At 41.1% G+C, this 23,440-nt stretch overlaps 1 protein-coding gene across 3 annotated transcripts in view; it reads left to right on the forward strand.

Moving 5' to 3' along the window:
• The first annotated feature begins 3,268 nt into the window (after positions 1-3,268).
• Rbbp8 (RB binding protein 8, endonuclease) overlaps positions 3,269-23,440 on the forward strand; it is a 69,623-nt gene continuing 49,451 nt past the window's right edge. Inside the window, exons 1-3 of one of the 3 annotated variants that reach the window (XM_040757825.1) lie at positions 3,269-3,406; positions 7,735-7,943; positions 19,121-19,163. In XM_040757825.1, coding sequence (XP_040613759.1) covers positions 7,835-7,943; positions 19,121-19,163 — 152 coding nt within the window. In that variant the 5' untranslated portion in view covers positions 3,269-3,406; positions 7,735-7,834. Of the gene's footprint in view, positions 3,407-3,855; positions 4,213-7,734; positions 7,944-19,120; positions 19,164-23,440 lie in introns of those variants that run through there. The other 2 variants (XM_040757826.1, XM_040757827.1) reach the window with 2 other exon arrangements.

Raw genomic sequence — 23,440 nt, forward strand, 5'->3', positions numbered from 1 at the left:
TCAGATCTCTGTGAGTTCAAGACCAACCTAGTTTACAGAGTGAGTTCCAGGACTGTCTGGGGGTGGGAGGGACCAGCAAACAAAACAAGTTAACAAGTCACTGTTATTGACCTGAAGAAACTTACAAGCTTAAAGGTGGGAAAAACTAGATAGTTAAAGCTGTGAACACGGGGTTAGAAAAGGAGCTGTGTCCACTGTGATAAAATAAAAGGATGAGTGGTAACGAGGAAGAGTGTGGTGAGAACCCAGGAAGAGACACACTGAGGTCTAGGAGCACAGACAGCTCGAGAGGCAGAGCACAGAAATGCAAACGAAGCTGGAGGAGGCACAAATGGCTTTCTTCATAGAGTAGCAGGAAGTCCCTGAAGGGCTTTAAGCAGATTCAAATTCACAGCTGCTGTGCAAAAGTGATCTGGAAGGAACCAGTCTGAAGGAGAGGGGTGATTTAAATTTACCTTTTTTTTTTTTTAACTAGTTTTTAAATTCAAATTTAACTCACTATGCAGACCTCACTGGCCAGGAACTCAGAGATCTGCCTGCCTCTGCCACCTGAGGTGAGTGTACCACAATGCCCACTTAAAACTTCAAATTTAAAACACTTTTGATTTTGGAGATTAGGCCTTTAATTCCATTCTTCAATTACTTAAAATTACTTTTAAATGTATCACAATGTTTGTCTCTTAGCTCAGAAATGCTAACATCTGGCATTTATTGAGCATATAGTATATATTTCAATTCTATTTTAACTGGCTTTCATATGTCCATTTAATCGTTATACCCTGTTGAGTTTGCACAACTATACTTATTTTACAGGCAGGGAAAACGTGACAAAGGTTACAGTGAGAGCAGGGTTCAAACTCAGTTCTGTCTCCAAATTCTGCATCTTACTAATTAGACTATGTATCGCTTTAAAAAATGTTTAGCAGCATGCATGCATACATACACACACACACACACATACATACATACACACATACACACATACATACACACACACAGAAAACAAATGCACCATGGGAAAAGACGCTCAATTGTCCCTAAATATTAGAGAGGAGGAAGGTGCAGAAAGGTGGGTGGGATGGAAACTAAACTGGTAGTGTAGAGACCATGGCAGTGCAGGCTGTCAACCCACTACTTGGTGCATGGAGGTAGCATGCAAACTGACATGACTGCTCCGCGTTGTGGTCAAGGGGAAGGTTTGGATTGTAGATGTGAGAGAGAGAAAAGGCAGCAAACTGGACAAGGCCACAGCCGTCTTCCAGTGAGGACAGATACACAGCAAAAGAAAGAAGCAGGGGCAGAGCCAGCAGGAGAGGGCGGCAGAGAACACGGTGAGAGAGCGGGGTTATTCGGAGAATGAGAGCTGGGAAGAGTTTACGGAGGGGAGGAGAAGGGCTGATATGCTAGCACAGACTTGGAAACGTGTACCAGCTCACCTATGACACCGGGGGAGCCTGGAGCCAGCATCAACTTTGGTATGCTAATAGGTGCCACAGGCTGCCCACATTATGTCCCTTCTACCACAGGTAAGGGAAATGTCTCCTTTTGGTGGAGGGGATCCAGCTTCAAAAATTCCTGTGGAATGCTGGCTTTTACCTGCCAGACCTGTATTTGGACTGCCTTTGGGAGTTTGGTGAATTAGTTTCATTTGGACATTACAGGTAGGACTGTCAGAGTTCGAGGTCAACATTATTTATGTAGTAAATCTGAGGACAGCTAGGTTGCATGTGACCTGTCTGAAGAATACACAAAAATAAGAGATTATGGTAGTTTATGGAGCCAATGATGAAAGGGATGGATTTAGAAGATGATTTCATAGGTAGGACTGACAGGACTTGGTGATGGATTTGATAGGATATTTAAAGGAGAAGAGATGTTTTCATGGATTCTGATTTATATAAACGGGTTACATATAGAGAGGTGCTTTGTCTTGGTCTTGGTTAGGGCAAGATCTGGCTATATAGTCTAGGCTGGTGTTAGGCTCACAGCAATTGTCCTATTTCAACATCCTGGCCTTCCAAGGACTGGGATTATAGGTATGTACCATCTATGCCTCCTATTTCTATTAGAAACTACGAAAGTTTCACTGAATATTAGGACCTGAATGTTATGCTAAAAATAGCATAATAGGACTGAGTATATGTAACTGTGGTTGTGTTTGCTGGAGGAAAAATATAATCCATTTTCCACTTTTTTTTTCCTTTTGGTGTTTTTTGAGACAGGGTTTCTCTGTATTGTTTTAGAGCCTGTCCTGGAACTTGCTCTGTAGACCAGGCTGGCCTCGAACTTACAGAGATCCGCCTGCCTCTGCCTCCCCAGTGCTGGGATTAAAGGCGTGGGCTACCAACGCCCAGCTCACTTTTCACTTTTTGATTAAGTCTTACAAAATGAGACCTAGGGGTCTGGAGAGATGATTCAGCAGTTATGACAGTGCTGACCTAGCATGCTCAAAGCCCTGTGTTGGATGCCCAGTACTGCCTAAAAATAGACTGATCTGCAGAGCATTGGCGCACGCCTTTAATCCCAGCACTAGGGAGGCAGAGGCAGGCAGATCTCTGTGAGTTCGAGGCCAGCCTGGCCTACAGAAGGAGTTCCAGGACAGCCCCCAAAACAATACAGAGAAACCCTGTGTCGAAAAACGAACAAAAAACCTGACGTGGTGGCTGCCACACGCCTATAAGCGCAGTATCAGCACTCAGAAGAAGGAATCAGGAGAATCAGGAGTTCAAGAACATGCATAGTGAGTCTGAAGCCCGCCCGGGGCACCTTTGTTTCACCAACAAAAACACAGCCTGTTAACAACGAGCTCTAGCCACTTGTAGTTTCTTACTCCGCACTTGCCAGAAACTCATCATTTAACTGTGGCAGCGTCGTTTTGAAATGTGGCGTTCCCACTCAGTCCTCTCGGATGCCAACACTGAACCGTAGGCACTCAAGGCCGAAAACCAGGAGTGAGCCTATCCATCCCAACCGTCCATCGTAACTCTCCGTGGGGTACAGCACTGCCTGCCAGGAAACGTGCCGGCGTGTGACACAGCCAAGGCCAAGTTCACAGCAGGTCGGCCGGACAATGGACTCCACGAGCGCGGCCGGAGCTCATCCCCGAAGCACCCCGCATCCGTGTGGGTGACACCACCCGCCCGCTCCGCCACCGCCCAGCGCTGGGGGAAGGGGCGTGGCGCCGGGAACTCCCGCGTGACGTCACGTGACGCCGCAGGGCTCGGGGCCGGGCGGGGCCGCCGCCCTCGGGCCTTCCTCCGGGAGGCTCAGGCCGTCCCCGCCGTGGGTCCGGCCGCCTGGCGAGGGAGGGACGCGGCGAAAGGAGGGCAGTAGCGAGCGGCGGGGCCTTCCCGGCCCGGAGGACATCCGCTCTGTGCCTTGGGCTCTCCAGGGAGGCTCGGAAGCTGTGAGTACGAGGGCTTTCCTTCCCTCCCCTACCCGGCGTGCGGAGTCGGAGCGGCCACTTCCGGTCGGAGCCGCGCTCCTGGGAAGGCTCGGGCGGCCGAGACGCGGGAGGCGTCCGCCGAGGGAGGCTGGGCCCGGGCGGGTCGGAGGACGCGCGCCGGGCTCGCGTTCTACGCTCTTGCGGGCTCCCGCGCGCCTCCGGGAGAGCCGCTCAGCGCGGAGCCCGCCCCCCGCGCATGCGCGCTCGGCGCCCCGCGCGCGCGCCCTCCGGAGCGCCTTCCGTGGGACCCGGGGCGCGGCGGGGGGTGGGGTGGGGGTGGGGGGAGGCGTGTGGAGAGAGGCGGACGGAGACGCGCCGGCTTGGCGGGAGAGCCGCGGCGGGGCTGCGCTTTGCCCGGGAGAGGGACGCCGAGTGTCCTGTGCGTTTCCCTGGTGTGGTGTGACAGCCTCGCCCCGCAGAGCATCCCCAGTGTGGGGGCTGGCGACGCTGAGGACACACGCACGCAGAAGGATGTGTCCTTTGTGTCCGCGGGGCCGGAGACAGGCCAAGTGTTGTGAGAGGGGGGAGGGCGCAGCGCCAGGGATAACGGTTCAGAGCGGAAAGCTGGGCCCCCAGGTGCCGGGCGAGCACGGTACACGGAAAGGATGTGGTGAACCGGAGTTTGCGAAGTTGGTATCGATGGTGCTTTATGTAGCCGTTTAAAAGACAGCAAACAAAAACAGCCCTGAGCGGCCGTGGTTGGTGGCAGCGCACGCAGACGCGAGCGGGTCTTTGTGAGTTCGAGGCCAGCCTGGTCTACGTTCCAGGTAAACCAAGGCTAAATAGTTAGACCCTGTTTCAAAACAACAAAAGCACTGAATTATTGTTAACTGCCTCGCCATTGGTCATTGAGGCGTTTCCTAAAGGATACTTAGATTACACTAATTTTAACTGTCAGTTTTAAGTTTTCCATTAAAGTTACAAAACCTCTCTCCCTCTCTTCCTCTCATTTCCCTCCCTCCTTGCCTCCCTCCCTCCCTCGATTTCTCTTTTCTTGAGACAGGGTTTCTCTGAATAGCTCTGGCCTGGCTGTCTCAGAATTTGCTCTGTAGACCAGGCTGGCCTCCCACTCAGAGATCTGCCTGCCTCTGCCTCCCAAGTGCTGGGATTAAAGGTGTGCACCACCACAGCACGAAATACTTTATTTCTTGCTACAGAGAAGTATAGTTTTGGGCTCAAATCCTAGCCCTGAAATAGCCATGTCCTATCTGTATTGGAGTTGTTTTACCTCTGTAGATAATTCACCAAAATTGTTAATAAACGGATAACCTATATGTTACTTTACATAGCTAAGTATAGTCTCTTACTGACCACAATGTATCTTTTATAGCTAAGTAGTTACAGGCTTGTGAAGCAAAACTGTATTAACACTCTTCATCTCACTTTTAGAAATTAATATGAAACAAATATGAGACATAAGCATTATTAATCCTTTCATATACACATATGTCACTTCAATAATCGCCAAAGTAAGCTGTTCTGCTCTCATTTCTCCACCCACCCCCACTTTCAGGCCAGTTCCACAGACCGCTCGTTTATCTCTAATATTCCTGTGATAGACAGAGCCTTTCAATGGCAAAAGAAAAAGGGGCTGGAAATGTGTCTCAGTGGTGGACTTCTCCCCTAGCATGCCTGAAGCACTGGATTCTTTTCCCAGCACCATAAGAAATAAAATGTTTTAAAAAGAGTAAATGAATATATCACTATTTTAATCCAAGAGATTTAACAATAATAGTGTACCTAACAAAATTAATAAGATTATTTGAAATCTATATATGTTCAGCTTTTTCTAATTCTTTTGAGAAAGTCTAACTGCAATTTTTGTAACACTTAGTCAACATGTGTATTATTTCTGTAGTGCTATATAGGTAACCAAGTGGTTGCACACAATCTTTTTGTTTTGTTTCCCCATGTCAGGGTCTGACTGTCTGGAACTCAATCTGTAGACCAGGCTGGCCGCCTTTAACTCACAGTCCTTTGTTTTCTTTTTCGGGGGAGGGGGGTATTTCAAGACAGGGTTTCTCTGTGACTTTGGAGGCTGTCCTGGAATTAGCTTTTGTAGACTAGGCTGGTCTCGAACTCACAGAGATCTGTGTGCACCACCACCACCACCACCACCACCACCACCACCACCACCACCACCACCTGGCTTTTTTTTTTTTTCTTTTAAATTTTAGATTAGAATAAAAGTAATGGGTTTCTTTTTGTTTTTTGTTTTTGTTTGTTTGCTTGTTTGGTTTTGTTTTTCAAAATAGGGTTTCTCTGTGTTGTTCTGACTGTCCTGGAGCTCAGAGATATGCCGGCCTCTGCTTCCTGAGTGTTGGGTTTAAAGGTGTGAGCCATCATGTCTGGCCAAAGTAATGGGTTTCTTCATATGAAGTGTTATCAGGTTGAATGCACTGATTCTCCTTTGAAAGTTTTATTTTAGTTTTTGTTTCTTAGGCTTATTTTTATTTTTATATATATATATATATGGGTGTTTGCAGGCATGTATGTACCACATGCATGCCTGGTGTCCATGGAGGCTAGAACAGGGTGTCAGATTCCCTAGAACTGGAGTTGTAAAAGGTTGTGAGCTGCTAGGACTTGAACTTAGGTTCTCTGAAAAATCAGCCCGTGCTCTTTCTTTAAAACTGAGTTATTTCTCTATCCTGAAAGTTGTTTTGGTACAGAGTCTATGCATCTAAGGCTAGCCTCAAACTCTGTAGCTGAGAGGAGAGGAACTCCTGATCCTCCTGCCTCTGTCTGAGTGCTAGGATTATAAGCATTCACTAGTAGGCTCAAATTATGGGTGCTGGGAATGGAACCCAGAGCCCTATAAATGCTAGATATACACTTTATCAACTGAGCCACAGCTCCCTCCCCTTCCCTTCCTTTCTCCTCTGCCTCCTCCCATCATTTTCTTGGAGGTCTTGCATAGCCTGGTCTGCCTGCAACTAGCAGCAGTCTTCCTCTCTCAGCCTCCCCAATGCTGAGATTTAGGCATGAGTCACCATGCCCAATAGGTGACTTCTGTAATGGTAGCTAATTAATGGTTTCAGGTAAGAGCACAGTTTAAAATATTTATTAAACCATTTGAGTTTTCTTTAATAGTCTGTTACTTCTATTAGGGGCTACATAAGTTGTAAAGTTAATCATTAATGGTTACTATGAAACAGTCACAAAGTATCTTTACCTTAATAGCTTTGTACCTCTAAATAGAAAGAGTATTCTTTGAGCTTTGCTGTATGTGTATCTTACTGACTTGTTCTCAGAAATATACACAGATCCTCCCATTTTTTAATATGCCAACCATCTGCCCAGTTTTATAACCCATGTACATGTAAATGATTGTAAATCAGGACTATTTGAGAATGTTTTCTAGTATCTGGTTCAGTACAATATTCTACACATTTCTCCAAAAGTTACAGCAGTACTTTTTTTTTTCAATGCCAGGGTTTGAACCCAGGGCCTTGGATGTGCTCAGCAAGCACTCCTTTTCTAATCCACATCCTCATTCCTTGAATATTTATCATTATTACATTTATTTATTTACCATGTGAGTGAACATATGTGCCCGCCCATACCACAGTACACATGTGGAGGTCAGAAGCCAACTTGTTGGAGTCCTTCCCCTTCCAGTAATCAAACTCAAGTCGTCAGGCTTGGTGGTGTTTTTACCTGTTGATCCATATTCCTTCCTTCCTTCCTTCCTTCCTTCCTTCCTTCCTTCCTTCCTTTTTCCTTTTTCCTTTTCTGATAGGATATTGTTATGTAGCCCAGGCTGACCTTGAATTTGGGATCCTCCTGCCTCTTTGGAGTACTGGGATTATAGGCATAAACCAGCATAGCTGGCCAGTAAATTTTATAAGGGTAAATGAATATTGACTGAATGATTATGAACCTTTCAATTTCAACCTTTAACATAACTTAGGTAAATTACTCTTTAGATGGAAAAACTGAAAATCTGCCTGGAGATTTATCCCATATGAAGGCCCAATAACTGAAATTATAGTTTTCTCACTTTTTTTTTTTTTGCTCAGGGTCTCATTATGTAGCCCTGGCTCTTCATGGAACTCACTACATATACCATGCTGGCTTTGAACTCAAAGTTCCGCCTGCCTCTGCCTCCCAACCACACCCTACTCTCACCATTATCTTCTCTTTCCCAACTTCTATCAGATTTTCTGAATGATTGCTTGTAAATAGATAAAGAAAACTTGAAAATATCTGGGCTCCCGATTTCATCCGCATTTCAAATTATGTAAATGGAAATGCAAAATATGACATATTGCAATTTGTCATTTCAGGTATTTCAACAGCCCGAAGACAACTTCACAGCTGTGTAAGGTAACAGGAAAGGTGGGAAGCATCATCAGCAAACGGAAGTGTGACGCCTGCTGGTAGAAGATGAGCATTTCGGGAAGCAGTTGTGGAAGCCCCAACTCTGCAGACGTGTCCAGTGACTTCAAGGAGCTCTGGACAAAACTAAAAGAATATCATGATAAGGAAGTGCAAGGTACATGTCTTGCCTTAGGTGCTTGAGCTATAGCAGTAGAAACTAGCTTTGATTATTTTATACATTTTTAGATAGAAATATCTATTTTATTTAAGGGCAAATGTTGTACCTTTAAAGGGCATTTTCTATTGTAATGTTTTATGATTTGTTTTATTGATGAGTTGTTGTGCTGTATCTATAAGTACTGCAGAGTATAGGTTTTTTTTTTTTACTATTTTAAAAATTTATAATGTATATACGTGAGCCTGCATGAGTATATCTTTAGAGTATGTGCTCAGGAGCCCATGGAGGCCGAAAGAATATCAGATCCCATGGAGCTAGAGTTATAGGCAGTGAGCCACCATGTGGGCACTAGGAACTGAACCTTGGTCCTCCGAGGGCAGTGTATGCTCTTAATTGCTAAGTCATCTCTCCAGTCCCCAGAACACAATTATTATACAAGTTGTCGTTAGTTACTTATGGAAATATGCTTTGAAGTGCTAAAAAACAGTAGAATTTATTGACCGAAGACTTAGATTTGAATTCTAATTTCATTTTCCTGATGGCTTTGTGATCCTAACTGTTCTCTAACCTTTTATCTTTTTTCTACCATTATTTGCAGGATTACCTCTAGATATAAAAGTGCCATTTATGTAATCTGACAACCTTTTCAGGAGCTGTTTGCTACTAAACAATCCTCTTATACAAAAGTGAATGGCAGTTTCCTTTTAAAGTTCCTGTAGGCTGCCAGAGATGGTCATGGAAACAGCCATGTACAGTTCAGTGAAATAGGAGCTTAGAAGACTTATATGGAGTCCAGTGAATGTACAGAAGATTAAGTAGTTGTAATTAGGATGAGTATATAAATATTTCAGTTAAAAGGTCCCTTGGGATGTAGCTCTGTTGATGGAGTGCTTGCCTGGCTTTTATAAAGCCTTAGGTTTGATCCCCCAGTACCACATAAACAAATGCTTTGGCACTCACCTGTAGTTGAGGCTCTTGGGAGGGAGAGGCAACAGGATTAGAAGTATAAGGTTTTTCTCAGGTCTTTAATGCATGATAGATTTCCCTCATATATGAGAAGTCTTTCCTATTACAAATTTGTTTTTTAGTGGTGATGCTGAGGAGGGAGGCCAAGTCCTCACATATGTTGAGTGAGTATTCTCCCACTGAGTGACACTCCCAACCCTATGAGTATTTCTTGATTGCCTGCAGCAGCCATGTGTTTTGTATTACGGCACTCCGCAACTTTCACATTGCACTGCAGTGCCATTAAAATGTGACGCCCCTTAATCAGTTCTAGTGTTTAATTGTGGGACTGTATTGAATCTTTCCATGGTAGATTTAGTTTCTGTCAGAAACTTTATGATAATAACCTCAGTAGATTATGACCTATGAACCTCAAAGTAACCTTGCAAGTCCCAGTGTATATGGAGATGCTTAATCACAAAATATGTTTTGAATATTTCCTGTGTGACAGAATTTTAATGCAGTGTATTCTGTTTGGAAAGACGAGGGAAAACCCAGTATGTGACTCTAGAAAAAATTGGAGATACGAGCTGGATCTATTTTTAAGTGGTAATATGATGGGAGTCTGTTAGGCATGTAGGTAAGATGTAAGCTGTGTTCAGGTTAGTGCATATGCTGAGGAGAGTCTCACCAGCTTATCCCTGTGATTAGCTCTTTTTGGGGAGCAGGGAGAGTTCAAGACAAGGTTTCTCTGTGTAGCCCTGGCTGTCCTGGAGCTCACTCTGTAGACCAGGCTAGCCTAGAACTCAGAGATCGTCCTATTCTGCATCCCGAGTGGTTAAAGGTATGGATTAGCTCTTAGAGTGCTCCACTTTTGTTCCTTGTGAGTGGAGTCAAGTGGTGCTATATTGAGACAGGCATGAGATACAGTGGTGAAGTCTGTAAATTGTATTTTAACTGCAAGTGTCAAAAAGCTATCTCCTATCTGATTGGAGTAGAGATGGTAACTGCACAAATTGTTTAACTTTGTACTGCTGCTTCAGATGCCTCATGCATGATAAGAAGATGATCTCTACCTCTGAGTATATTACATAACTGAATATGTATGGAGTGTTTGGACGGGTGCTTGGCACATAGTAACCAATATATGTTAGTTATCACCATCATTCTGAAGCAGCAATTATGTTTAATCTGTGCCTCCTGTAGACACCTGACAGTGTGATACTAGAAAAAAAACTTTTTTTTTTTTTTTTTTTTTTTTTGAGGCAGGATTTCTCTGTGGCTTTGGAGGCTGTCCTGGAACTAGCTCTTGTAGACCAGGCTGGTCTCGAACTCACAGAGATCCACCTGCCTCTGCCTCCTGAGTGCTGGGATTTAAAGGCGTGTGCCACCACTGCCCAGCTAGAAATAAACTTTTAATAAAAGTCTCATATTGATTACTTCTGTGCAGAAAATGTTTATTTACTTGTTTATTGGAAATGTCTGGGCCATGGTGCTTCCATGTAGTAGAAGACAACTTTTAAGAGTGAGTTCTCTCTTTACCCTGTGGGTCCCGGGGGTCAAACTCAGGTTGGCAGGCTTAGCAGCAAGCCTAAGCTATCAATGTGAGTGGCTCCCATTCTTTTCTTTCCCTTCCTTTCTTTCTTTTTCCTTTCCTTTCTTTTTCTTTTTTTGTGGGGGAGGGTTCAAGTCAAGGTTTCTCTGTATAACAGTCCTGGCTGTACTGGAACTCACTTTGTAGACCAGGCTGGCCTTGAACTCAGAGATTCACCTGTCTCTGCCTCCCAAATGCTGGGATTAAAGGCATGTGCCACCACTGCCTGTGTCCTCTTTTTTTTCTTAAAGACAGGATCTAAGCCTGGCCCAAATTCCCTATATAGCGCAGGCTGACTGTAAGCGTTTCGTCGGGATGGGTCATGACAGGATGGAACAGGAGTGGGTCAGGTATTCTGGCACTCGGGAGTCACAGAATACTCAGTGTTACACAGCTCAGGTGGAAAGGCATCCTGGAGCTCGGGAGCCAAGGATACTGAGTGTTACACAGCTCAGGTAGAAAGGTGTCCTGGAGCTCGGGAGCCAAGGATACTGAGTGTTACACAGCTCAGGTAGAAAGGTGTCCTGGAGCTCGGGAGCCAAGGACCACCACAGGTTGCAGTAAGCTTGGCAGCTTACAGCCTTGCCTCAGAGAAAGGCTTCTCCGGTGTGTCAGCTCCGCTCCGGCAGGACAGGGTCTTCCAGCTGGGGATGTTCGCCTAGTGTAGCAGTTTTCTACACTAGGTTTCTCGGGCGAAGTTGCTACAGTTCAGCTCTGCTCCTGGAGAGCCGAGAGCGGAGGAGAGCGGAGAGCAGGGAGCCGGGAGCAGAGTGTAACAACTCTGCTCTGCCAAGGAAGGTTTCCCGGGCAAGTGTTACAGCGCTGCTAGCTCTGCTCTGCCCAGGGTCGCCTCTGCTCTGTCACCGCCACAAAAGAAGATCTTCACCCGAAGCTCATCCAAAGGTGTTTATTGGAAGACAGCTGGACCAGCCAAGCTGAACACACAGGGTTTATATAGGGATTCCTGGGGTTGGGGAAGTTTTTCCAGAGTAGGGATTGGTCCTATTTCAGTGCTGAGCTCAGATTGGCTAGAGCTCTGCTCCAGGATTGGTTACTTTTTTACACAGGATAGGGTCAGATTTGGCTCTGGTTTCAGAGCCAAAGTGTGTTTCTTTCTCTGGTCCTTTTTAGCCTTTTGGCTCCAATTTTAGGGCCAGGGTACACTTCTTTCACTGACTCTGATTCCAGGGACAAAGTGTGTTCCTTTGGCACTGGTTTTAGGGTCAGGGTACATTTCTTTGGTTGTGGTTGCAGGGCCAAAGTGTGTTTCTTTGGCTCTGCTCAGGGTGTGTTTCTTTGACTGGTCCCTTTTCCCTACACTGACAATGAGCAGGAAACATTTTGGAAGGTATTAGTGCCTTCTATGTTTTTTTAGGGAAAGAGTTTATGATTTTTAGTGTATGAGTCCTTGATCTTCTTGCCTCCACTTCCCAAGGGTTGAATTTAAGGTTAATCTGTATTTCTTTGTCTGTGGTGTATTTATATACCATGTTAATTATTTTCTGAGGTTGTGGTTTGTAGGGAGGTGGGCAGTTAGAGCAGGTGTCACTTAGTTCAAGCTAACCTTGGCTTTGCTGTATAGTTGACAATGACTTTGAATTCCTGCTCCTCCTGCCTCTGCTTGCAGAAGTGCCGGTATTACAGGTATTACAGCCATTCCCTGCAGTGGTTAGCCATTTCCTATCCCGGTATCAGAGATATTTACATATAAGAAGACAGATTAGTTGAGGTCAGAGGACATGTTTGGGAGATGGTTTTCTCCCTCCTCTGTGTGGATTCAAGGGACTGAATCCAGCTCATAAATTTGACAATGAGCACTTGTACTTGATGATCCATCTTGCCAGTCTAATCTTTGCTGTTTCTAATTTCAAGTTTTGTGTGTGTGTGTGTGTGTGTGTGTGTGTGTGTGTGTGTGTGTGTGTGTGTGTGTGTGTGTTTACCGAGACAGGGTTTCTCTGTGGCTTTGGAGGCTGTCCTGAAACTAGCTCACAATTGTAGACCAGGCTGGTCTCAAACTCACAGAGATCTGCTTGCCTCTGCCTCCTGAGTGCTGGGATTAAAGGCGTGCACCACCACGCCCAGCTTGTGTTTTGTTTTGTCACAACAGGATTTCTCTGTGTCATCCTAGTTGTCCCTATGCTCACTCTGTAGGCCAGGCTGTAGACTCAGAGATGTGCCTGATTATGCTTCCTGACTGTGCCACCACTACCCAGCTATTTTTTGTCTTAATTTAACAGGGAAATATATTTTGACAGGTTTCTTCTTCTTGTTCTTCTGTAAACAGGGTCTTCAGGAAACCTCTATTTTATGATGAAGTAGCATTAGGAAAATAAATAACGTATTCCTTGAGCAAAGCAATATATTCATTATTAAATCTGACAAATACTACATAGTAGATAGTTTACCTTTGTCATAGTAGATAATTATTTCATGTTGTGCAGTCCTTGTTGCTGTTCTTTAATAGGCTTCATGGTCCCAGGAATGTTAATGTGCTATAAAAAGTATTAAGAGGGAGGGGATAAGCAGACTTGTTTCCTGCTTATTTTTGAGGTGTGGTTTTTGTTTGTTCATTTCAGACAGAGTTTCACTGTGGAGCCCAGCTGGTCTAGCTTGCTAGGTAACCCAGGCAGTCCTCAGACCGAAGGTCTTCCTGCCTCAGCCTCCTAGTCTTGGGATCACAGGCATGTACCACCATGCTGAGCATGGTAAACACTATTTGTGGAAAACTTAGTTTGTGTTACTGGATATTTCCCAAACAAAAGAGGGCTTTTTATTATTCTTTGTCAATGTGCTGCACATGGTTCCATGTGAAATTGGATCATCTGACTATAATAACATCAAAGACCTGCCTGCGGGTGCTTACTTTTTAAAAAGAAGGTGGGGGAATCTACTTAGAAAAACCAATACAAGAAGCTTTTTACAAGACATCAAACATAGACATGTCTGGACATTGCAGGTTTTGAAGTATATATAGGAATCAAAATTGACTCATTACCTTTTAAAGCTTCATGTCAGTAAAAGACAAAGGAGAACTATTAGGAAGAGTAAACAGATGCTTAATTTTTACATAGACAGCCAAGGAAATCTGTCCATAAGAAATTACATGCATCTGTATACCCTGCTGCATTTGGGATTTCTTCTTTGCTTTGTTTGACCAGAACATAATAAAGCAATATTGATGATATACCATATACTAAACAATGTGTGCATTGATCATGATATAATGAGGTACATTCATTTTTAAACTAAGAATAAATGGTCTCCCATCTTATGTTGAAAATCAGCAATTTGCAAGCTGTATTGTTTGCAGGAGGTAATTCTATTGATATTTGTCACTAAGTTTTTAATCTTTTTAGCATAATTTTATCCTTCATTGTTCATTCTAGTGTCAATATTATCATTGAGAATAGACAGCTTTATGCTTTGAATTCAGAATAACAGGTTTTAGAATGTTCAAATTCTTTAAATTTCAAAAGTATATTTTCAAAGAGTGTATTTGGGTAGGATTTTTTAAAATCTTAGTATCAGGTTTATTACTAAAAGTACGGGTAATAAAGTAGAATTTAGCATGTTTGTTTTTCATACCATTTTATAATGTTCATTGTCCACACTAGCATCTGCTATCACACCTCAGTTAATTTCTGTGTCTCATAAGTCTGAACCATTTTCATAGAAAGCTAGGTAGTTTGGAGGATATAATTGCAACTTATTTAAAGAAGTGGAACAGATCTGAGGCTCTGCCATGGCAGCACAACTGCACATTGAGTCTGTTTATGATTGTTCCAGCTGTTTATTGTTCTGCTTACTCTCAAATATTTCATCAACATTACACAAAAATTTACATTAAGACTACAGAATCAACAGTTTTGGTTCATAGTACCAGTGCCTAGTCAGAAGAGCTCTCTAAGTAATTATTATTTGCATTCATAGCTACTATAAATTCAGTGAAATTCACAATTAGTTTATCTATTATGAGATAATTAAATAGTAGGCAAAATACATGTACATTAAGAATAGCTGATTTCATAAATATTGTCTTTTAGTTTAGAGTAGAAATACCTTATATAGTTAGAGAAATAGGATTTTTTTGGTAAAATCAAATTATTTGATCTATAGGTAAAGCTGTTACTTGTCAAGAAAAGAGGTACTAGTTTAATCATTTCTATTAAAAAACATAAGTAACTAAAGTGATGATAGGCATTGTATGTGGATAAAAACTAAAACAAGAATTAATAGCATTGATTTTTGTCTATTCATCACAAATTGAACTCTTGCCTCATTTCTGAACTCTTAAGCTTGTTTACTATAGTATAACATATATACTATTGTTGCCCTGATTGATTTCCTTGGAAATTAATAGAGTGGATAGATATATGACTAATGGATGTCTTATAGTGCTTAGTCTTTTGAGTACTGTTTCCTCAATAGGTTCTCAGGTTGCTAGTGTTCGGATCCCAAATACTTTGTTGAACAGACTGCCTGTTCATACAGGAGCTACATTGTTGAATAGCCTCATTCCTTCCGATGGGTGTGGAGCAGGATTAAAGCACACTTTATAGAGGTTCTAATTGTAGATACCTAATTGACTTGATGAATAGTGAATGCTAAAATTTAAACACACACATACACATAAACCTGTTTCAGAGCTCATCTACGTGACAGAACAAATGCCTCACAGGTGTTGAATGCTTATAAGATAAAAGAGGAGTCTTTCCATATTTCCCAAGAATTTTCTTTTGAAGTTTATATGGATTTTCCACTTCATTGTTTCTTTTCTAAAAAATGAATCTTTATTTCACGGCGGGAATCCATTTCATCTTTGTCTACTTTTTACTTGCAAAGCAGACCTGACTTTTAGAAGTCAGCCAAAATTAAAAACAAAATCTGTCAGCAAGTAAAAACCCCCACATTTTAGGGAGAGGAGACAAAACTGCTGACTCTCATCTTTATTCTAGTGGGGTCACAAGTTCTTAGTTTTGCAAGAATGGTGCTTTACTGAATACTTCCAAGGTCTCTCGAGTTCGCCATCATTACCCAAAGAGATAGGGCTAGGGATTTGTCAGCTGTGAAGGCTTGTTATTATTATTATTTTAATTAAAAGCACACCAGCTTATTTACCAGTTATAATACAAGCTTTCCCTTCTTATTGTTTTGCAAGTCTTTTAAAAGCAAATCACTTTTTTCTTGTTATTTTTCAGTCACTTGTAAGAAAGATCACAGAGATCCCATGTACCCTTTCCCTAGGTTTTCCCACTGGTAGTATATTGTATAGTTTTGTTTGCTTGCTTTTGAGATAGGAAGTCACTCTATAGCCCAGGTTGGCCTTAAAATCATGGCAGTCCTCTAGCCTCAACATCCTTGTGCTGGGACTATGGGTGTGAGCCGCCATACCTACTCACGTGTGTGTGTGTGTGTGTGTGTGTGTGTGTGTGTGTATTCACAACCAAGACGTTTTTATTGGTATAATCTGTGTTTAGTTCTGTACAATTTAGTAATGTGTAGATTGTGTCTACCACTAAAGATTCTATGCCATTTACCCTTCTTACATTCTTCCTCTCCAGTTTCTTGCCATTAATATTCTTTGTCTCTAATTTTTTCATTTCAAGAATGCTATATAAGTAGAGTGATAAAAAAATAACCTTTTGAGCTGGGCAGTGGTGGTGCACGCCTTTAATCCCAGCACTCGGGAGGCAGAGGCAGGCGGATCTCTGTGAGTTCGAGGCCGGGCTGGACCGATAGCCTCCAAAACAATACAGAGAAACCCTGTCTCGTAAAAACAACAACAAAAAAATAAATAACCTTTTGAAATTGGAAAATTTTACTCAACACAATACCCTTTGAGATATATCTAAATTATGTATATATCAGTAGTTTATTGCTTAAGAGAAAGTCTTGCTGTGAAACATAAGGTGGCCTCAAACTTGCCATTCTCTGTCTCTGAAGTAGGTTTTTATTGTTTGATGTTACTTATGTTGAAGAGTATTTGGTTGTTTGTAATGTGTAGCTGCTATACTAAAGCTACTGTAACGTCTATGACTTTTTTGCTTGTTTTTTGTTTTTCGAGACAGGAGCCTGTCCTGGAACTCTGATCTGTAGACCAGACTGGTCTCAAACCCTGCATCTACCTGCGTCTGCCTCCTGAGTGCTGAGATTAAAGGCATGTGCCACCAGCGTGCAGCATGTCTATGACTTTTTATACTTCCTTATTAATAATATTTTATTTAACTGAATAATAGGTTGTAGAGGTAAGGGTAAAATGTATCATTCGCTAAACATTTCCTAGAGACCAAACTCAAGAGAGAGTGAAACTTTAACACTGTCTCCCCCAAATTCTTCAGAGCCTTCATTTTGCTTATTTGGATTTCCTGGCACCACTGGAGCCAATATGGAGATTAGACGGACTACCTCACCAGTGTCTGTCTTGACAATGATTAAGAAATAGGAAAGTTTTTAAAATGAAAAAAAGGAAAAGAAATAGGATATTAAAAAATTCTTCCTTATCTAGATTATGTTCTCTAAGATTGTAGTAATTATAGGTACTATGAAAAAACGTGTTCTTAGAAATAAGTGCATTAGTGTTTTTAGACACATCATGTTGGTGTAAGAATGTAACTTACTAGTGTCTGGGAACTACCAAAGGCAGATAGTAAATAATCTTTTATAATCATTCAACTAATAATGATTTCTTTAGGACTAATTCTCTCCAATACAAGATAATCTTAGCTAGACATGGAGGCGTACACTTACATTCTCAGGGTTTAGTGGGCTGAGAAAGGAGGGTTATGAGTTTGAGGTCAACCTGGGCTGCGTAGTAAGTTTGAGACCAGCCTGAGCCATATAGAGAGATGCTGATTTGTTTTAAGTTTTTTTCAAGTACATTTTATTTTTATGTATATGATTGTTTGGCCTTAACGTTTATCTGTGCCTGCTGCCCTTAGAAGCTAGAAAAATAAAGTCAAATTCCCTAAGACTGGCATTATAGGCAGTTATGAACAGTCACATGGGTGCTGGGGATGGAATCTGAATTCTGTGAAGAGCAGCCAGTGCTCTTAAACACTGAGCCATCTCTCGAGCCCCCCAAAATTTTCATTTTTCCCCAAGGTTTATTTTACATGTATGAGTGTTGCCTGCATGTATACGTATGTGCTGTGTGTATGCCTGGTGCCCATGTGGTGAGAACATGGCATCAGATCCCCTGGCACTGGAGTTACAGTGGTTGTAAAGCACCATGTGGTTGCTGGGAAGGAATCAAAGCCTGGTCCTAGGAACAGAAGCTAGTGCTCTTAACCACCTGAGTCATCTCTCCAGTCTGGGAGGCCCAACTCTTAAACAAAGAAAGGAAATGACATTCTTAGATAATATTAACAATTTCTAGGTAATTTATTTTTAAAGTATACTATTTCTAGTTGAAAAAATTACAGAATAGGAAGAACTTAATTAGAAATCAAAGTTAATAGAAAGCCCTTTTACTCTCTTAATGTTAATCAGATTTGTAGAGGATAAAGAGCCATAATCAACTAGAAAAATTCTGTTAGAGTTTTTTTAAAAGACAGATTCAACTGTGTAGCCCAGGATGGTCCCAAACTTGTGATTGTCCTGCTTCAGCCTAAGAGCTGGTATTACAGGACCCAGTGTAGTGTGTGTTTGCAGAGAGCTTTGAGGGCTGTAAAGATGGTACAATATGAGATAGCACGGTTTGTTAAACAGACTCGTTTGATCAAGTGGCTCTTTATATATATCTTGTGTAGACATCTCTAAATATTTTACATTGCTAAACACTGAATATTTTTGTTATGAGTGTTTATATAGATTAGAACTCAAGAAATCAGATAACGATGAGAACAGCTTTGGATATATATAATATATTAGTTTCCAGTATCTCCAGAGAAGTATGGTTGTATAGTTTTACAACCCTTTGCCAATGTTTAGCACTGTTATTTTTATAATTAGTAATTAATTCTTCCTGTTTGCATTTATATTAAGTTGCTAGTAGAGTTATAGACTATATTTGGTGGGTTTTGTTTTGGTTATTGCCATGAAAATTAGAAATACCCGATTTTTATGATTTTTTTAATTAATGAAATACCCTATTTCTTTATCAATATTTTCCCTTGCCATTTTGTTTGTATCAGACTTAATTAAAATTGAAAAGAGAATGTCTAGAGTTAAAAATCCTAGTGTTCTTTGTTAAGTATTTTTCTGTAAGCAATTTTGTTTCTTATCCAGAACTTCCTGCCACAATCTAGTTTAATCCCCAGAGACTTGAGCCTACATAAGCACTATTTCTGTTAACAAATACATAGGCTGTGTCAGAACACAGACCTGCATTTATAGTGAAATGCTAATTATATGTTTGCCCTCACTATTAGAAAGGAAATAACTCACTTTTAATCTACTTGGCTGTCATATAATAGACTAAAAGCAATGATGTTGTAGATTTATTTTTGTAGCCTGAAGGTACAAGTAAAGGGAATACACTGTACATCAAATGAGTCCTGGATCATTTTTCAGAAGCCAGTTTAAATTGGCTTAATAGTATAGCATTTGCCTCATAAAGGAACTTAGATAACTGCTTTAGAATTGCTACAATGTGTAACAAAATACTGTGCTTTTTTTTTTCTTTGTTACTTTGCAGGTTTACAAGTAAAAGTAACCAAACTGAAAAAGGAACGAATTTTGTAAGTATCAGTATGTAATGACAACGTTTTATTTATTAATAAGTAATTGATATTAATAGCCAGTCTCCTTTTTTTTTAAACTTCATGTCTTAAAAAGGAATTAGCTTTGGGCTAATTAATTGTGATTTTATTGTGTTTTTTTTTGTTTGTTTTGTTTTGGTTTTTTGTTTCGGTTTTTTGTTTTTGTTTTTTCGAGACAGGGTTTCTCTGTGGCTTTGGAGGCTGTCCTGGAACTCGCTCTGTAGACCAGGCTGGCCTCGAACTCACAGAGATCCGCCTGCCTCTGCCTCCCGAGTGCTGGGATTAAAGGCGTGCGCCACCAACGCCCGGCGATTTTATTGTGTTTTTTATGTTTTAAAGTAAAAAAGAACTGGTTTCTAAGAACAGGCTTAGTTAACATGCATGTGTACTTTACTATATTCTATGATATAAAATCATTTTCATAGAATAGTGAAATGAGAATTGTTTGTGTCATTCTTTTTTCTGGTATACTAATGCTTGGAATTCACAGTATTACAAGACATGGGAAGATTATTATGAGATTTCTAAACTTGTCAGAAATGGACACCAGACATGGTGGTAGACACCTGTAATCTCAGCCCTTGAGAGAGGGGGAAGGGGGTCATGAGTTCAAGAGTAGTTTCTGCTACACAGTAGGTTTGAGGGGCAGCCTAAGCTGCATAAAATCCTGTCTTAACCAGAGAGGGTATTCCTGCAGTCTCAGCACTTGAGAGGTGATGTAGGAGGATCAGGAATTCTAGGATAGTCCTATTTATATAGCCTCAGCTACATGAGAACTTGTCCTAAAAACAACAGAGCTGAGCCTGGTGCTGCACCTGTAATCCTAGTAACTGGGAGGTAGAGACAGGGAGAGAAGGAGTTAGAGGCAAGTGTGAGCTACATGAGATTTTATCTCTAAAGACAACACACAAAATAACCATATAACGTGTGTATGTATGTGAATTTATATGAATGAATGAATGCTAAATGGGTATTCTGATACTACTTCTAAGTTTAGAATGAACAGAATGCCCCTGAATTACTTTGATTATTAAACTATGACTCATACGTGATTTTCAAGTTTGGAGTCCGTTTTTACTCACGGTTACTTGGAGTTTGCACTTTTCAGAATGTGCAATAGGTGGCATAATAGAATGTCAATACACATAACAAAAAACAATCTCATTATGACAAGGGGTTTTATATTTGCTTTACAGTATACCCATATACTTATGAGCTTGCCTTACCTCATGTTTCTAATATATCCAGATTATTGTTGAAAGCTAAGATTATTTACCATTTATAGTTATTCAAAAAAAGGAACTTTTCCTTCACACCTAGAAAGTAATATTTGCCAGCAGAGATAGATTCAGAAATGAGAAGAATACAAAACTTTTAAACATGGGGCTGGAGAGATGGCTTAGTCACTAAGCCTTAGTGGTTAAGAATGCTTGTTGTAGAGGACCCAATACCCATGTGGTGATATACAACCTTAATTCCATTTGCAGGAGATCTATGTCTTTTGACTTCCATAGACACCAGATATTGGCAAATTATTGGCAAATGACTCACTTGCTCACACAAGGCGTGTGTGTGTGTGTGTGTGTGTGTGTATGTGTGAGTACGTGTAGGAAATTGTGTTCTTTTTTGTACAAGGCCCTTAAAAGAGACATTTTAGCACTGCTCAGTGATTCAGAAATTGTTGAGGACTCAGATTATTCTTTTCTTCTCTACCATTGTTCATATTTCCTTTTCCCCTTAGACTTGACAAAATGGCACGATGGCCATGTCATTGTAATCATCTCTTGGGGGATTTGTATCCCTCTTTATTGATTACCAACATTTGCCAGAACCATTCAGCTGTCTTGCTCTAATTTACTGACCATAATTTTACCACCATTTCCCAAATAACTACACAAAAATTAACATGACTGGTTTAAATTAATATATTTGATGCTACTTTATCTATATTCCAGAATGGTTTAAACAGGTAAGTACATTGTTGACATTGTCACTCACTTTTAGAAGAAAGGAGTTAAAAACTCAGAAAGCGGGAGAATTGAATGAAATGTTTTTGTTTGGTAGGGAATTGGAATTATTAGGAGGCAGTAAATACAATATTTTGACAAAAAATATTACAGAAGTTAATGTTTTTGTTAGTGTGGGTGAGGACATAGGTATATGTGTTCTATGCATGGTCTCGAAAGGTCCCAGTGGCACCTCAGTAATCATGAGCGTATCTGTACCTGTCTTAGATCTTGATTTCTAAACAGTGTCTTCCAGTAGTCTGTGTGGGCTGGAAATACTTTGTGTTTAACACTACTTGTTTGCTCTTACAGAGGACCTGGTTTGATTCCCAACACATGGTGGCTCACAACTGTCTATAATTCCAGTCCCAGGGGATCTAATGTCCTCTTTGGCCTCAGAACATCAGGCATACAAGTGGTGCACAGACATATATGTAGGCAAAATCCTCATACATATAAGTAAATAAATAAGTCAATTACTGAATAATTTTAAAGTGATCTATGTTCTTGGAAGAAATGATAACAGCCACTTGAGGCTTGTATAGCATGGGTGATGAGCTGGAACATTTTGTGATGCCAAGAAAGAAGGACATAGTGCAAAAAGTAGTGAGTTAAAGATAATAAAAGGATGACCATGTAACTCACATGGTAGAGTGCTTGCTTAGCATGTGCAGAGCCCTGAGTTTGATTCCTAGTACTAAGTAAAAATCAGGCATGGTGATATTTATAATATCAGTACTCAGAGATGTAAGGATTTGGTAATCCTTGATTTCATAGTAAGTGTGAGGCCAGTCTGGGCTACATCAAACCTTGTCACAAAAAAATAAAAATAAAGAGGCAAAGTGAAAAAAAAAACAATAGTAAATCTAAGACAACTTGGACAAATAAATAATGATAATTTATGTCTTAGTTACAGTTTCTATTGCTGTGAAGAAACACAATGACCATGGCAGTTCTTATAAAGGAAAACATTTAATTGGACTGACTTACAGTTTCAGATGCTCAGTCCATTGTCATCATGGTAGAACATGGCAGCGTGCAGGGAGACATGGGACTGAAGAAGGAGCTGAGAGTTCTATGTGTTGATCCTTAAACAGCAGGAAGTGAACTGAGATACACTTCCTTCAATAATGACACACCTATTCTGTAAAGAGAAGCCTTCCCGCCAACCTGGTTCCAGAGCCGCATCAGTCCCAAATGAACACACAGGAGGCTATATTAATTATGAAGCTGTTGGCCTTGCTTGTTTCTTACTGGCTAGCTCTGACTTAAGTAATTACCCCATAATTGTTAATCTAAGTATTTCTCTTACCGGAGAGGTTTCCAGGCTTCCTACCCCATGGCGTTACATCTTGACTCTCTGTGTTTCTCCTACCCAGAGTCCTCCTGGATTCCTAGTCCCACCTATCTTGGTTCCCTATTGGCCAACAGTGCTTTATTCACATATACACAGGACTTCCCCCATCATCTTCTCTATTCTGTCTAAGCAGAAAGAAAGGTCTTAACTTTAACATAGTCAAATTATATATAACAGAACAGTTATCAAGCAAGAACACAGTTACAATATTTTAGCAAGATTAAAAAAAAATACCATCCATCCCATCCTTGAGAGTCCAAAGTCCTATATGTAGCTTATCTTTTATCATAACTAAGGAAAACTATAATTATAACTATCTGTCTTCAACTCCATCAAAGACCACAGAAGGATAATATATAAACACTAGGATTGACAGAGACATCTTACTGCCTGGACAGTCACCCAAAGCTCCTCTGTAATATAGGGGCATCTATCTTTAGCCCATAGGCCACCATGTGTCCAGAAGATTTCTCAGCAAAGCAGGAAATTTCAAACTGTCCATCTGCATTGGCAGTCTGTCAGTCATTTTTCTGTGTCCTGCAGAAAGTCTCGTAGACTCTTCCATGAATCAGGAACCCTGACGGACTGTTTGAATTCAGCAGTCACTTTCCTGTGGGTCCTGCATGTCCAGTTTATACAGCAACAGTCAAGCAGTCTAGGCAAGAGCAGTTTCTTGCCCAAATGGCTAATGTTGTCATGTTGAAAGCAAACTCCATAACTTGTTTCTTCAATGCCCATCTTCCTCTCAGATATAATTGGGGATGACAGGAGCAGACATTTCTCATTGTCAAGAAAAACCCTAAACCATTTTAAATACCATTTTCAGAAGGTCTTTGAAAGGTTTGAAGACTATCTCAAAAATATTTCTGTATATCTAGAAAACATAACTTACC

The sequence above is a fragment of the Mesocricetus auratus genome, unplaced genomic scaffold (genome assembly GCF_017639785.1).
Source record: "Mesocricetus auratus isolate SY011 unplaced genomic scaffold, BCM_Maur_2.0 Super-Scaffold_100015, whole genome shotgun sequence".
Lineage (NCBI taxonomy): Eukaryota > Metazoa > Chordata > Mammalia > Rodentia > Cricetidae > Mesocricetus > Mesocricetus auratus.